This window comes from Harpia harpyja, chromosome 3 (genome assembly GCF_026419915.1).
Source record: "Harpia harpyja isolate bHarHar1 chromosome 3, bHarHar1 primary haplotype, whole genome shotgun sequence".
Classification (NCBI taxonomy): Eukaryota; Metazoa; Chordata; class Aves; order Accipitriformes; family Accipitridae; genus Harpia; species Harpia harpyja.
The window spans coordinates 9365445-9381538 of record NC_068942.1 but is presented as its reverse complement, the minus strand read 5'-3'; the positions used below and the strand labels follow the sequence as shown (position 1 = coordinate 9381538).

At 40.9% G+C, this 16094-nt stretch overlaps 1 protein-coding gene across 1 annotated transcript in view; it reads right to left on the bottom strand.

Annotated features, from left to right (window-relative positions):
- NT5DC1 (5'-nucleotidase domain containing 1) overlaps positions 1-16094 on the bottom strand; it is a 151285-nt gene that overhangs the window by 8599 nt on the left and 126592 nt on the right. Inside the window, exons 9-11 of the mRNA XM_052781323.1 lie at positions 11738-11856; positions 10725-10883; positions 4667-4835 (exon numbers count right to left, since the gene is read on the bottom strand). Of these exons, the coding sequence (XP_052637283.1) occupies positions 4667-4835; positions 10725-10883; positions 11738-11856 (447 nt within the window). The remainder of the gene's footprint in view (positions 1-4666; positions 4836-10724; positions 10884-11737; positions 11857-16094) is intronic.

Here is a 16094-nt window from a genome sequence, read left to right as displayed (position 1 = left end):
ATGCATTATCCTCATGCATGACACAAGCTTAGTTATCAAAGCTCCAAAGCGTGAAATGAACTCTGCCTCCATAAAACATTTGCACAAATTCTTCTCTGAAATGCAACTCTCTTCAGCTGCAACATTGCTCAAACTCCTGTTCTTGCCTGCAGTAATTTTTAATTCTATGACAAACCTCACCATTCAGAGGTTACGAGACAAGTTGAAGAGATTACATTAACAATCATGAAATTTATAAAAAGCTTTTTTTGAGTTCTCCTTATTAGGATATAGAGCTCACTTTCTTAAGCTTTTCTTTGCAACGAAGAACAAAACAAACATACCACAATTCCCCCATAAGCTCTAAAACTGCACAGTTGCTTATCATTGAATTTTTTGAAGTCGGACTTTCATAAAAATACCAACCATAATGAGATTCAAAGGAGAAGAATTAGCTTGAAATATGCATATCATTTTGGGGATCAAAGAATTGTTAATCAAATATCCATCTGAAATGGTAGCACTGGCTCGTTATTTTAGTGACTTTTTCCTACAAAAACTTGCTTAGAAAATAAGATATTATTTATATTTGATCTTCTTTGTAAATCAGAGAGATCTTCTGTAATTATTGTTGGAATACCTATGTGATGCAGGACATATAATTATTTATATGCATATCCGCAAATTTGATCAAACAGCCACAGAGTAGTGGTTGCCTGCTCCTTGAATGTAAAGTTCAGATTATTCAGGTATGATAGATAAGAGTACCCGCCTCTACTTGGCTCATACCAAACTTTCTGAAGTGGAGGAGGATGTATTAGAAACTGTGGTTTATGCAAAATGCCATTTTTCAGACAGACCCCTATACCTTTTAATTTCCATGTGTGAGCTCAAACATAACATTCCCATGGTAACGGATCCTGGTTTGAAAAATTTGGCTTACAATATCATTGTGCTTGAAAGTGCTCAAAATCTGTAAGGGAGCTTTAAATGAGGAGAGGTTCAACAGCAGAAAATTGAAGAAACAGATGGATTTGTGAATGAGGCATGTAGAATAGGAGTAGGGGCATTGGCTTCTACCATTTTATTAACCATGTACTGTCAATATAATCATGAGCTCATCAGCTTTCCAGTACTTGAGAACTGCCCTGCTTACTGGAAGTGGGTAAGGAGAATTAGCTCATAAAAGACCTACGAAATGTTTAGAAAACTTTCAACTTAACTCATCTCTTAATATTACAAAGATATAACCATAATGCTGCTCTTCAGTTAAACCTTTTTAATGTCGTCTTAATGTCAAGGTGATAATGTCTTAAATGAAGAGTTTTATTTGAGCTTTATCTGATTTCCACTCCAAACTGAGGAAAGTACACAGGAGGTATTATAGAAGATCCTTTCTGTCCTTTGGGCAATTTTAACAACAAACAAAATGTCATTCTTTATGCACAAGGAAAAAGCCAATTTCTCTTCAGGGACTATCAGGGGAGTTTAGATGACAAACTGTGACGCAGTAATCTGCAATCCCACTAATACTTTGCTCGCCAGAGGCAAGATTAAATTTCAGAATTTCTAACACATCTTTGAATGCAAGGCCCTTTTGAGTCAGATACTGAATTTTCAAGTAAAGACAGGGACAGAAGCGTAGAAGAATGACTACATTTGATTAGCACAGAAAGCTAATGAAGAATGGATTGGGTTATCTTTTGTCCAAACTGTCATTTTACTAATTACACATACAATTTGTTTACATGTTCTGTTATTTTATAGTTTGAATTGCCAAAACCTGCAACAGCAGCATTCCCTGTGAAACCCTTTCCCTGCAATGCTCTTTGGTAAGCGCCATATCGTTCCCTTTAGTTACATGTATAAATTCTTCAGGTGAAACTATCAGAAGGCATCTGCACCAAACTTACAACATGTTGGCGAAAAAAGAGAACTGTCAAAGTTGTTTCTATTCCAACTTCTCAATCCAGATCTATAGCTTATTTTTAACTTTTTAACACATTTCCTCTATTTAAGAAAAAAGAAAACAGGCTTGAAGGGTTTTATTACGCAAAATGAATTTCTGATAACTCTCTCAAAGGAATTCTCATATGAATTTTGATGCAAACTGAGTTATTTTTGTAAAACACCACTATTATTGAATAATGTGGAATAATTTTTGGAATAATCTTTTTCAATGAAAAATGTGTCTTGAGAAGTAAACCAAGCTGTTCTTTATGCACAGATATATGTTGCATCCAAACAATCGATTTTGAAGTCAGCACATCAGCAATTGTCTGCCTTTTACCAAATATTTTTGCAGATTGCAAGCTGTTGGGATATTTACTTGTACGTGGCACTTACTATTGCTCCCATAGACGTAACAAAGGCCGGGTCACACATCGCTGATAGCGAAGCCCTGGTGAGCCCCCAACTCACGGGAGGCTGGAGCACACCTCCAGGGAGGCGGCAGCTCGTTCGGCTGGGTCAGGTTGAGCCGGGTGCCGCTGGGGCCATGCCCGCTGGTGCCGGGAGCTGGGCTCGTACGGTCGGCACACCGGCAGCCTGGCTCCACGTTTGGGCTCGGGGGATCTTGAAGAAAGGCCTGTGTTTTTGCAGCTTGGCAGTGGAAAGTCCTCTGCTGGTAGTTAAAGCAGATGAATAGAAAAGGAAAAGCTGGAGTGCATCAAACTCGCATAACCCGTTTGAATCTCTTCTGGCTAGTTATTCCCAAATAGCTGCAGCTAAGCTATGACTTATAACTGCAGCCAAAAACTTCAGGGCTTGGCAAAGCAGGGGCTCTCACAGCTTGCTGTGACAGGAGTCAAACAAGGTATTCGAGAGGAGTCAGGAATTCCTCAACATCCATAATAATGAACATCTGCTCTTCCACACAAACAAACAAGAAATACCTCTCTCTCTAAGAAACCAGAGATGGTCTTGTACCTTTAGCTTTGAGTCTGCTCTCAGGCGCACAGCTGCAAGTTAAAAATGTTATTTTTCCCCTGTCCTTTAGCTCTGGGGTACAAGTTTCAAAGAGACCAGCCCCTGCCCCAGCACCGGTCCAAGGCGGCGAGGGACGGCACACAGTGTCCCTCGTAATGGAGGAACAGACTTGGTAGGGGCTCCACCGCCGATGATGGGCAGCTATACTACTTGCTAATTTACACAGATATGCCTTTCTGGTTCTCACCCCTTCACCTGTAGCTGGAAACTCGGTGGTACGTTTGCGGACTAAAGCCTTTGCTAGCCCTGCAAAGTGCGCTGTGGTTGGGGGGAGCTGGCTGGGAGGCAGAGTTTCACAGAGTGTGGCTGACCGACATGCTTCCTCTAGACCAACACTTCCAAAGCAAGCCACAGAATGACTCTGGAAAAGGTATTAGAAGGGAGTTTTACAGAAGTTACCTTTCTCTTGGCAACTTCCCTTGGTATACTTGGGCTTTGTGCCTTTAGGCTGAAATACATAGTGCAACACGGCAAATATCAGAAGCATCAATAAATTGTGGCACCGTATGAGTTTTCTGTTTTGAGATATCCTCACAATGTATGTACATGTGTAGAATATGGTTGCAAAGAACAGGTCTATCACGTGTTCTGGTGTAGAAATAACTGCTGGGCAAATCTGAAATGCTCTCTCATAACAACTTTTTATTCCTTGGTCTTAAGCATGAAGTAGGGAACAGATGCTGGACAAAGTGATTAGTAAACTAAATGGTTGCTGTGTTCACAAAGCTAAGCACCTCATTCATTTAATAATTTGTTTATTCCTTTAGATATGGTATATCAATAAAGTTCAGTAATGCAAAATGACAGACTAAGGATAGATAGAGGGTCTTCACCACTGCTTCGTAATCAACCAATATGTACTGCAGTTGCAAACTTATTGCAGTATTACTGCTACAACTATTGCTACAAACCATCCAAAATAATGTATGGTCCCTCTGGGGATAAACATTAGTGGAAATCAGAAGATCAGCCATAATTGTACCTTTGACGCAGCTTTGATATAAGAAGGTAGAAAGCCTGAGCTGGTTTCTCAATTAGGTGAATTTTTGGAGAACAAGACATTGCTTGTGATGGCCTTGTTTTCCAGATAAGGAGAATGTTTTAGGCTCCAGCTCCATCCATAATGATGCAATTTCAAAAGCAATACACACATTTAAAATAAAAAAAAAAAAAAGAGAGAAGCACAGTCCTAAGCATTCTTGGCTTCATTACATTCTTGTGTTTGTTCATCTCCATTTCAACTGTAAGGAATAAATGAGCTGATGGAGGAAGGATAACAAGCCAGATCAGAGAGAAACATATGTGGAAGTGTAAAAACCCCAAGTAACTTTGCATGTGTTTGTTTCCTAATGTAACTCATCATTGAAAGCAGAAACAGCAAAGCACTGTGGTGAAGTCCTGACCAAGTTCAGGAACTCATCTACAGTCTGTTAAATGTTGCATCCTATTTCTAACGTAGGATAAATTAAACCTCTAATATTTGCAGAGACAAACAAACAACTGATGTATCAGACAACTATTAAAAGCACAAACATTGAAGTAATTAATAGCCACTAGCATTAATTGTTGTGCGATATGAACAGAGTATTTTTGAATGTATTTTGGATATATGTAATCTCAAAAATAGATCTACAGTATTAAAAAGTTACTATGAATACTACATGTTCATTAAAAAAAAAAAAAAAGCCATCTTCCTTACCTGCTATTGCTTCAAGACTAGGGATTGCAATAGTGCTGTAAGTGCTAATACATTTACAGGACCACGTGCGAACTAAGGTTTCCTCTGCATTTTCCAGGCCTGGCAATCTGTCCACGAAGAAAGAGCCCCACTGTTTAGATACAAAGTAAGGAGCTTTGAGCTGATCTCCCTGAAAGAAAAAGAAATAAATATGTAATCTTAAAAAAAGGGAAATCTTTCTCGTTCCAACCACGAGCATTAATTTAAGAAACTCCAGTGTTTCTCTGATTTTCTGAGAAAACTGTATTGTATCTCAGAACCAATGTGACTTTAAAATATTGTAAAGAAAAACAATAACTATCTTCCCCCCATAAGTCCCCAAGCTCATGTTTACACAATTTATGGATTCCCTAGGACATAAAAAGTTGGCTTTAAATATATTTCCCTTAAAAAATCTTCTCTTTTCCCTGTTTTCCTATTTTCAGTAGTGTGAATAGCCTGCTCCCTTTCTCTGCTGGAGAAGCTGGGTAACTGGGACACAGACTGTAATCCAGCCCGGACCTCCTCCCGGGAGAAAGGAGTCTCCTGGTGCTGGATGGAGTAACTGTGAAGAACGCATCATGCCACCTGTGTCATGTTATCTGTTCCTGAGCTGAGGAATGACTGAGAACAGAGCCGCAGGATCAATGGAGAGCCATTCAGTTGCCTAGCAAATTGTGAAAAATTGATTTTTTTCATGTATATTTTCAGACAACAACATGTAGACTCATGTTTTAAAGAAAGCATTAAAGCAGCATTGGGAAAACTGAATTTTTTAGCAGTTCATCTTGAAACCTGCTAAATATTGCCATGAGCAGCCAGAAAAAGCTCCAGGAGGCCTCTACAGAAAGATGAAAAAATGGAAGACAAAACTGTGAGCTACATACAATACAGAAAATCTGTTGAAGTCATTTGAGTGCAAAGTAACTTTTCAGACCAGCAAAGCATAAAAGAACAGATATCTTAGTGTGTGCCTTCAGATTCTTGAACTTTTGTACTTTATTTTTCATTTAACCCCTTTCTTAATAGTTTTGAGAATCTGCTGAAATAATTTGTGTGTATGACAGAAGTCCATGGCTTTTGATCACAAGAAAGCTGTTGATCCAGCCAAACAGACCATGTCAGTAAACACAAAGCCATTCTTTTTGTTATTCTGTGTAACAGTTTTTTCTCTGAGCGTAGCTGGGGGTGGGGAGGAAGTATTGATTTGGACAAATATAGATATTGGTTTCTATCTATCTTCTGATGTAAATAGGTTGGAACCACCACCCTGCCCCCCCATCTTTTGTTTCAAAACCAGCAGTTAACTTAAGAGCTGGGCTCTTTTGTGTTTTTTTTTTTTTTCCCCCCTCACACACAGGGACAGCATCTTACACTTTTTTTTGGCCAAATCTTATCTTTCCATGCAATTCCCAGGACTTCACATCAGTTATAATTAAATGTAGATGCTATGCTGAATTAAAATCTGTTTGCCTGCTGGATGACACATGCAGAAAACTCTTAAGGCCATTCCAGCTGTTCAGGTGATTAATGAAAACAACCCCAGTATTGGCCCACACAAGCGTTTGCACAAAAGAGAGGGCCTCATTTATTGACAGGAGAAAAAATTTGAGGCTTCTGCTTTTTGAAATGTATGATTGGTTCAATAGGCAATTAAAATTGCAATCTGAGGAAATGAATTGATTTTTTCAGAGGTCTGATTCTCAGAGTGGGAATTTCTTCCTTGTTAAGGAGGAGGGAGTTACATTTTGGATTTACAGCCCAAGCCCTTAATAAAACCAAACCCGGTTAGATATGAGAGTTGTCTTCAAGTCAGCTGGTAAAGAACTCCCATCATTTTGCTACTGGCTTATCTCCACATTGACAAGGGTGGTTTGGTAGTGATGCTAAATCTTCATCTCAAATCTGAAAAGAGCTGTCAAAACCTTGCCCCTGTCCTTTGGAAACGTCTGACATCGCTCTCCCTGCCATCCCTAACTGCTGCCTACACGATGTCCATATCTCACCTGCAGCATATGCAGCCTGCAAGGAAGGAAAGATCACATACCATGAAGCCTATACACCTGTGAAATGAGGCAAAAGTCCCCTGGTAACATCGCTACTCCTCACACGCCTGGAGACAGACGTTCAGCAGTGGGGCCAAGGAGCTCTGGAAGGTGCACCAGCCACTCCTGTAGTCCCCAGACACAGGGCTTGCTCTTGCAGCAGGACAGTAGGTCCTGGGAAGTGCTGAGCAATTCCTCTTTCCTATGCAAAACCCCCAAGTGTGTGGCTTTGCTCTCGGTATACTGGTCAGACAGTAGCAGGTCAGATGTTGATTGTGTCAGTTGAGGGTACGAAGCCTCAAAGACTACGTCTAGACTTCAGAGAAATAATGAAGGTACGAGCATTCCCCAAGTCCCAATGCTCTCCACTAAGTTAAACCACCTGGAATACTTCCTATCACCTTTGCTTTATTAACTGCAGACAAATAGGGCCTGTTAATAGAGCAGACAAGAATGGATGGTACTGATGGCTGTATGCTTTGTGCCAAGGTAATAACAGCACCCTTACTGCCAGAAAAAACAACGCTCAAAATACAGTTTTGCCAGCAGAATGGCAAGTATTTGAGGTGTTTCTGCCAGCACAGCTGTGCTGGTCACAACAACCAGATGTTCCCAAGTAACACAGCCATGCTGGGTGTGCAAACCTGCCACTGGTCTAACTTTTGCACAGAACCTGCCCTCCACAAGTCATGTGCAAATATAAAACATTTCACCCATGATCATTACAGCTAAACTTCCAACATGGATCACTATAAGCAGACTTCCTTTAAAATAAAATGCATTTCACTTCAGGATATTGCTTTAAGGATATGGCTTTAACTTGCCAGGCTTCACAACAGACCATCAGGTTGGTCTTGAATATACTGTTAGATTTGTGTTAAACCAGAATAAAGAGACAGAGCCAAAAGGCACAGAGGAATTAGCCCTTGTCTAAGGTCATGCTGAGGGAATCAGGGAAATTCAGGGGGTTAAGGGCCCTGATCCCCCCAACCAACCAGCCACTAGGCAATACTGCAAAAATTAGTTTTCCCTTCTAACTGCAAAAATATCATCTATATCTGCCAATAACTTCTTCAATTTCTACTCCATTCATTCCTATAGCCCAAGGTTTTTACACGCTGACTAGCTCCTCTGTAATCGCTTCCCTCGAAATCCTGGGATGAATTCCATCTTTTCTTCGAGTTTTCATTGATGGAATTGATCACACATTTAAAGAACAGAAGGCAAAAACAAAGCCTCCAGCCAAGCAAACAAACCCCCAAATCTGGGGGGAATCTCGTTTCAACACAATGCTTGGTATTTTATTTTTCCCCTGCATGCTGCAATTCACTTAGGAGCCGAGTAATTGCATGAATAGTTTTTAGTTTGCTATTCTCCTGCTCATTTGGTTATGACTCATGCACTTGAAAGAACTGCAGTTGTTACCATAATTTCACAGTTATGTGTATCTGGCTTAGATCATGCATTTAATTGAAGGGAAAAGACAAAAACTGCCAATGAAAATGGAAATTACTAGCCTCCCAGTTTGTGTGCGAGGAGGTTGTTTTCTTCTCCTCTCTGTTAGTGATGAAATACCAGTCAAACAACTGAAAGCAGTTTTTTGTAATTTCTTTCTGAAAGATGCAATTGCAAATTAGAAGTAATACTGTATTTCTTCAATAATATTTTGTAAAGATTCATAGAAGGGAAGACTGCATCTTGTATTAAATATTCAGTCCCTCTCTGCACACACAGCATGGCATGGAAAGTCTGCAATAATAGTGTATTTTTTTTATTGCCAATGAATGAGAAGGCTGATAAATAAGACTAAATCTAATTTGTTAGTGCCTAATTTTCAAAAACACCTGACTTTGTACAATCCTTTGAGTTGGATTTTCTCCCCTCTTAACCAAAGGGCTAATGGGAGAAGTTGATTAGGGGAATGAAAATAAAACTTTCATAGGCTTGTAAAGGGAGTCCCTTTGAACTAGTCCTGTTAAGTCAGTGGTGTCCAGCCAACTGCAGAGATATGGATGTGACCTGTTGTTCAGACTCCAGTGAGCAGCATGGTAATGAAATAACACCACTGACCTGCCATGGCCCCCCTGGTTCAGATTCCTTTAATCAACGCAATTCATTTCTCCCTTGCTTGCTTGCTGTCACTGGTAGCGGATGTAAACTGAACAGGGGTTGTGGGTGGCAGGGGTGGTGTCTCCCCGAGATACTGCAATCTCTTATCAGGAATATTACAGTGTTAGTGAAATGTCAAGCACCTGTCTAAAAGTCTCAATTTTCTGCTTGATAACTGCAGCGATAGAGAAGATGGATCTTGTGAGCAGTTGACCAGAGGTACTGCAGCAAGAGAAAACCAAATAAATCATCATCGAGGGCTTAGAAACACATCACTAAATAACTCCTTCTTTGTACTTCCAGGAAAAGAAACCTGTTCTGGCTGTCTGTTTAAATATGTGTGCTTCAAAAGCATATATTGAACATGCTTAAGAAACCATGGTTGAACAAACCCCCCCCCAAACCTTACAGAGATGTAAGTCCTATGCTGCAATGCAGCAGAGTCTCCAGTCAGAGAATGAATAAGTTTATGGAGGAGAATGAGTTATTTTTATAGAATTAATTAATTAAATTAAATTGTATTAACCTATGTAGCACTACGACTCACTCTTCCCCTCTCCCCCCCTGCTTTCTTACTGGGAAACACATTTTTCTTGATAGGAGACTTAAGTTTGTTTGTCTTAATTTTTGTTTTTCTACAACCCAGGAAAAAGCCTAAACCTTAATGATTACATTTCCTTATTTCAGTGACTGATATGTCCTTGTCTGACCTTAGTTTAGAAATCAGGATAGTGGGGGACAATATTAGATATGTCTATTAAAAAAGTAGAGAAATAGATGTCACATCTATATTGTTTTAGTCACATTGAAGTCATCCTTTTCTCCATAAAACCCAGGGGCTTTTAAAATGCTTCTTAGTCACGTTAAAAACATCTCAAGTGTAAAAGCACCCCATAAAAATCTTCCTATCAGTAAGTTAACTTTTAAATCACAAAGACTAATTATTTAAGAAGAAAAAAAAAGTTAAGTGCTTTTCAAAGCAAAGTGCAAAAAGCATATATATCTCTCTGCAATTAGAAGAAAATGACCTATTTATTTGGAACATAAGAAAAGAAACACTCCAAATGGAGAGTGAAGCTGCACTGTAGCTCCTACACAGAACACATTGGAGGTACAACGCTGCCACGTCGGCTGCCTGAGAGCTGTTCCCTATCTACTGTGTTTTTCGGCAGCGGAGAGAAGAATAAACCACAGTAACCTTCCAGCTTCTCTGGGAGAATTAAAGTGTGGCAGTTGTGCTAAGGCCCCACTTCCCAGCTGCGATCAACCTGAAAATCACATTATTTATCTGAGGTAACTCAGTAGTCTGCATTGGACCAGACTTCGAAACAGTGCCTCTTATCTGAGTGCAGCCATCACCAAAATAAACAACCTACGAGGGAAGCAGCAAATTAAAAGTTCTTTGTATATAAGGAAAGCACAAGCAAACTGTATTTCACAGAGAGAGAAAGACAGCTTTAAAACAACCTAATAAAAATTCCTCCCTGTTTACAGTTGGCCATGACATGCAGGGAAACATCATGAACTCGGCAGAGTTCAGGTGCTGGACTTGTGATAAGCGGCCATGAAATTTCTCCTTGTAGGATGCAAGGCAGGTTCTTGTTACTGAAAAGAAGACTACGTTTTTTGGTTAAGGGACTGCACATACAGCTCTTTTTCTGAGGTCTGCGATTTAGCTCCGGGTAGAAGCTCTGTGTCACCCAAGCAATGCCAAGCTGGGACAGGATGGCACCTCCCGGTGCGGCAAGGACAGTACGTCTGTGAGGGATGCTGATGCTGCTAGTAGCCTGGTATGATAAGCAGGCTCATTCTCAGCGCAGGTGGCATGAGGCTTTATTGTAACTTGCTTTATTCTGTTCCAGGAAACATCTGCAAGGAACCCTTACCTCATATTTTCCTTTCTTCTCCAAGGGCTCAGATTCAGTCTCCGCAGGCAGCGTAACTTTGTCCCCTAGAAGCTCCTCTAAGATGAAGACGGTTTCCCAGTTGCTATAGTGACGAGCTGGGAAAATATCTGAGTGCATGCTGTCACCAAAATAAACAACCTACAAGGGAAGCAGCAAATTAAAAGTTCGTTGTATATGAGGAAAACACAAGCAAACTGTATTTCACAGAGAGAGAAAAAGAGCTTTAAAACAACCTAATAAAAATTCCTCCGTGTTTACAGTTGGCCGTGACACACACAGATCTTATTAATATCACAGTTTGGGGTTTTATCTTCAACCAGCTCCATAAGGAAAAGGCTGGCCCTGCACACCCTCCTCGCTCTCACCCTCCAGGGGCATTGGACGGAGATGCCTGGCTGGGACCGGCACAGGGGCCACCGCTGAGATTTTTGACTGACAGAAATAGCCTGCCAGGAAGCAGTGGAAAAGACTACCAAGAAAATACACTAAACAACAGGAATGAATTTTGGACAACTTTGGAAACAAGGGAGAACACAGCATCTCTTGGTGACTCAGAACTCTTCTGTGCCCAGGGGGTAGTTTACCCCCTAGGGAAAATGTGGTCCCATCACCTTGAGTGGCATTTTCACCCATCCAGACCTGTAATTAGAATAACATGATCCTAATTTTCACTGATGCCACCTTTTAATCTATTTGATCTGTTTCATCACAGAGATTGTTTATTTCCTGATTACAGTCTGATTCTCCCCAAAGCTGCCAAAATGCATGACCATGCACACAGAATAAAACATCTAGAAAGTTTACATATTCTTCAGATAAGAAGACTAATATGCTACTTCCAGTTCTGGACTGCAGTCTGTTAGACAACAGCAAGCATAACCAGAATAAAAATTTGTGACCGATCACATCAATAACTTTAATGAAACCTTGTCTGGTGAATTTTAGACTGAAACAGGGTATTTTCAGAAGATTTACTCTCACTTATAACATACCTTAGGATCCAACTTGCCAGTCATCTTCTTCAGTAGTTCATAAAGCTGGATAGCATTACCTTGGGAATACCAGCCGGGCTTGTCCAGTGATAGCAGAGCCTCCTGCTCCTCGTCATTCTCTGAAATCACCAAGCAAAATCACCTGCTGTTAGTGAGAGCAGCCCATGCTCCTGTATTTGTGAGACGCGCGAGAAGCTGCCTGTGCACAGCTTGGAGATCGTGGTCTATTTTGACATTAAACCAGCTCCAGTGTCTGGCTCAAGTCCTGGTACTGACTGCGGGTTCAGTCAAGGTGTTTGGCAGCTGGGGGTAGGCAAACATTTGTGAGAAAAGATGCAGCCGAGCCTCATCTGCAAGGGCTACAGAAGAGTTGAGGAATCAAAGTCATAGGCTTTGCCTCCCAGACGCTGCAGCAGTGAAGGCAGGAAGCCACGCGGACCAGACGGATGGAGGAGCTGCTACAGATCTAAGGTGAAACCATGAGATTAGAGAGACTGTAAGAGACAGCATGTACCTTTCCCCACAGAGGAATTACCTACTGCTTTTGAACGCTGGCATAAATACAACAAAACAGGCTGAGGTAGCTCTTACGGGCATTCGCCAGCCTTAGATCAGCGCAAACAATGAGCAGTTCCAGTTAACACCCAGTTCAGAAGAAATGATGAGTGGACAATATTGCTGTTGGTGGTGTAATCCACATTGGCATATAGCTACACTGGCAGCTGTCAGTGAACTGGAAAAATCAGTAGAAGCTGAAACTCCCCAGTCATCACCAAACTGTGCCATAGGCTTCGTTTCTAGCTGGTCCCAAAGCATGTCCTGGTGTCCGTGTAACCTTACTGCTCAGTCAGATCCATGTGCTATTGCCAGATGAACTCTTAGCTTCTTGCTGGAGCCAAAACACTAGCCTTAGTGAACCGATAAACTAGAATTTCAACATAAATATTAATGTCTTCTGCCTATTGAAGTGGTTAAACAGAAGGGTGATTTTGTTATTCAGTCTCAGTCAAACATGTCTTATTTTTTATGCTAGAGACAGACGGGTTAGAAGCCAACAGAGTATTTTGATCTGACTTAGGTATAACATCAGGACTTCAGTTTTTCTGCTGCTTTATAGAATTTTTCAAAAAAGTACTTAAAATGCATTAGGAAGAAGACTAAGAGCAAACTTCATTTGGTTAGAGATTGCTGAAAGCTGGAATGCAAATTTTGGAGAACAGTGAAATGAAAAGACAGCTTTATGTTTAAGAGCACTGAAGATGTACATGGTGTACATTGGTCCTTAAAAGAAATAAAAAAAAGAAGCAAAACCAGGGAAATAGGTATGTGGAGAGAGGCAGTAAATCATTCTTTAATATTATGAACCTAAGAATTTGAATAAACGCAGGATTTATTCTCAGACAAAACGATTCTATATTAAGGATGTTTTATAAACTAGGGAAAACCAAGGAAATTCAAAGTTGACACTAACAATTCACGCAGAACTTGTGTGGAAATGTCTTTTCCTTTGTTCTTCTTCAGAAACCTAGCGATAATAATAATAATAAGTATGATAGCATCCATTAAAAAATCTTAATTTCCTGACTTTTAAAATACATTTGACCAAACGACTTTTGATCAAACAGAAGTTGTCAAGCTTCAGCAAATTTATTTTATTTTCCCTGTATTTTTAGACATATTTGTAAGGCTGGCTGAACAAGTAGACACAATCTTCAAACGATACGGACATAGAAAATGAAACTTATGAAAACAACTCTTTTGAGCTGCTATCAAAAGTTTCTTGAAATTTGTGAAGGTTTGTACAGCTATCATTGTCTCTCCATTCAGTCAGGAAAATACTAGAGAAAAATGGAGCTATTATGAGAGGGATTTTCAGAATAACCACATCGCATTTGCGAATAGGAGCCCTATGTATTACAGCAGTACCAGAAGGCTCTGGCAAAGAGCAAGACCCTGCTTTGCTACCTCTATGGAAAGGCATGAGGGGCAGTCCTGACTGAAAAAATTCACTCTAATTACAGGGTAGAAGATCTCTCACTCTGTGAGATCTATTACTGTCACCCCTAGCAATGGGATTCATCTTACTTAACTCGATGCATCCGGAATTTAGGTTCTAATTTACAGTTACAATCTGAACTAGTTGGCCAGGCTCCCTCAGTAGGCAGAGAGCACAAGAAGCACTTTCTAGAGGTGCCAGCTCTGGAGAAGGAAAGGATTTAATTAAGTTAGGAACTTTGCTTTTAGGCAATGAAATGAAGGGAAATTTCAAAGCCTGGTTTCCTCCTCTATGCTTGGAGGCAGTAAACAGCATTCAGATGTCTAATTCATTATGGGAGCACCTTGATTTTGGAAGGAGCTTCAGAAACCTGAGGAATTAGGAAAGGTCCTTTATAATATTTGAGTTGTAGGGCTATGGGGATAATGAATCTGAACTGGCAAACCTTGCCTCGAACCATCTCGTATTGGCTGCTTGTGCTCACACATCTAGGGGTGACTGTATCAATTTTATTTCTGTAATCTGAGGTGGGAGGAAATTAATGGTGTTTCAGTTGCAGTAAGTCATTAAAAAGAAGGGTTTCTAATCCACTTACATTTTCCCTGTGGCAAAGTATAGTCAAGAAAATTATTCTTCAGCTCTGGCTGTTAAGACCTCTTGTAGTAGTTCTGCCATGTAAAAATTGATACACAACTTAAAACCCATTAATGACACCATTGGCTCTGGCCTTGTAATATATCTTTCAGATAGCAGCTACATAACAGCACAGAAGAAATCTGCAAATTTCCTGCAAAAATGCTGCATAAATGTAGTTATGATAGTTCCTACCATATTTTAGATATGCCAAGCCTAACATTGGCTACACTCAGACAAGAGGAAAACTGCTGCTGACCTTCCTTCCAATTTGCTGTTATTGATTCATAAAAGTTCACTCAAAGGTCAGAAATGCTATAAATACTCCTTCAGCAGGAAGCAACACATATATAGGTGGGGATGCTAATGCTTCAGGTCTTATAAGCTGGGAGGAAAAGGAGACGTCCCGACAATTTTAAACAGACTGCATAACCAAAAAGAATTTCTCAGATGATTTAGACAGAGCAACTTGCTTCCTTCTGAAGTCTAATATATCACTGCAACCCAGACTCCTGGCTGTAGACTGAAAACATGCCACGACAAGAAACGTAAAGGTAGCAAGCAAGTAAAATTAAAATAATTAAACCCCCAAAATCGTTCTATTAAAACACTCACCCAAACCTCAACAGTGATTCAGAGCAATTTTCCTGAGGGGAAGCTACTCTTCCTTTTTAAAAATAACAACAAAAACTTGACGCATGCTGGGGCAATATTAATATCGCTGGAATGGTGATTTGCATATTGCTGTGTCTAACAGCTTGGGAAATGTTTTCTGATTCAGAAATGTACTCCCATCACCGTTAGCAGATATGTTTTTTCAGATAAACCAATTCACTAACAACACTCAATATCCTTTTTCTTGTGAGAATTTTCTTGCCTGCTTTTAAATGCGAGTTGCAGGTTTATAACACAGGCTGAGGAACATCTGGTTTCATTCTGAATGAATATGCAAAAAGTAATCAGTGAAGCTTATTCCCATTTAAATGACAAGTGATGGTAATTTACTTTGGCACAGAATCGCTCCTTGGGAAATTCTTTGCACACGCTTGCTTACTGCCGTCTGCTTTGCTATCCGTTTATGGGTTATGCTTGCCCAGATGGAAACCTGAACACGTGCAGCGCTGAGGTTGTGTCCACACTAAATGTTCAGCCCCGGGTCTGAACATGGAGCTCTATCCTTAACCTGGCTGGCGTTTACACCGTTAAACCCCAGCCCATGGGATGGGGCTCTCGTTTGGGAAGCCCGGGGTTAAGAGAGAAGCTAAGAGGTGAGGGTGAACTTACGCTTCGGCAGTTACTCACCTCTCTTCAGCCACACCTACACCGAGGTTAATTTTCATCAGCTCACCAGCCCTGAGGCCACCACCCTGCGTTGCTCCTCTGGCTGGGTGCCCTACGGCCGAGAGTTGGTTACGCGCCGGGGCGAGGGGAGGACCCGCGAGCCCGAGGACACCTCGCACCCACTTGGCTGGGCAGAGACGGGGGTAAGAAAGCGACTCCGAGTGCCCAGGGGGCCATGCCAGCAGAAGCTGTGCGAGGTTTAACTGCAGTGTGTGCGCAGGTCCCCGGCAGCCCCTTCTCCTGCCTTCCTCTCTGTCTCCTGACAGCCTTTTCCTCGTTGCCATACAAATCTAGTTAGAGCGGCTATTAGGGTTACTGATACTTTTTGCTCCTTTGAACTGCACCATAGAATAAAAACACGCGGTGACCCTGTCGCTGCTCGTGCCC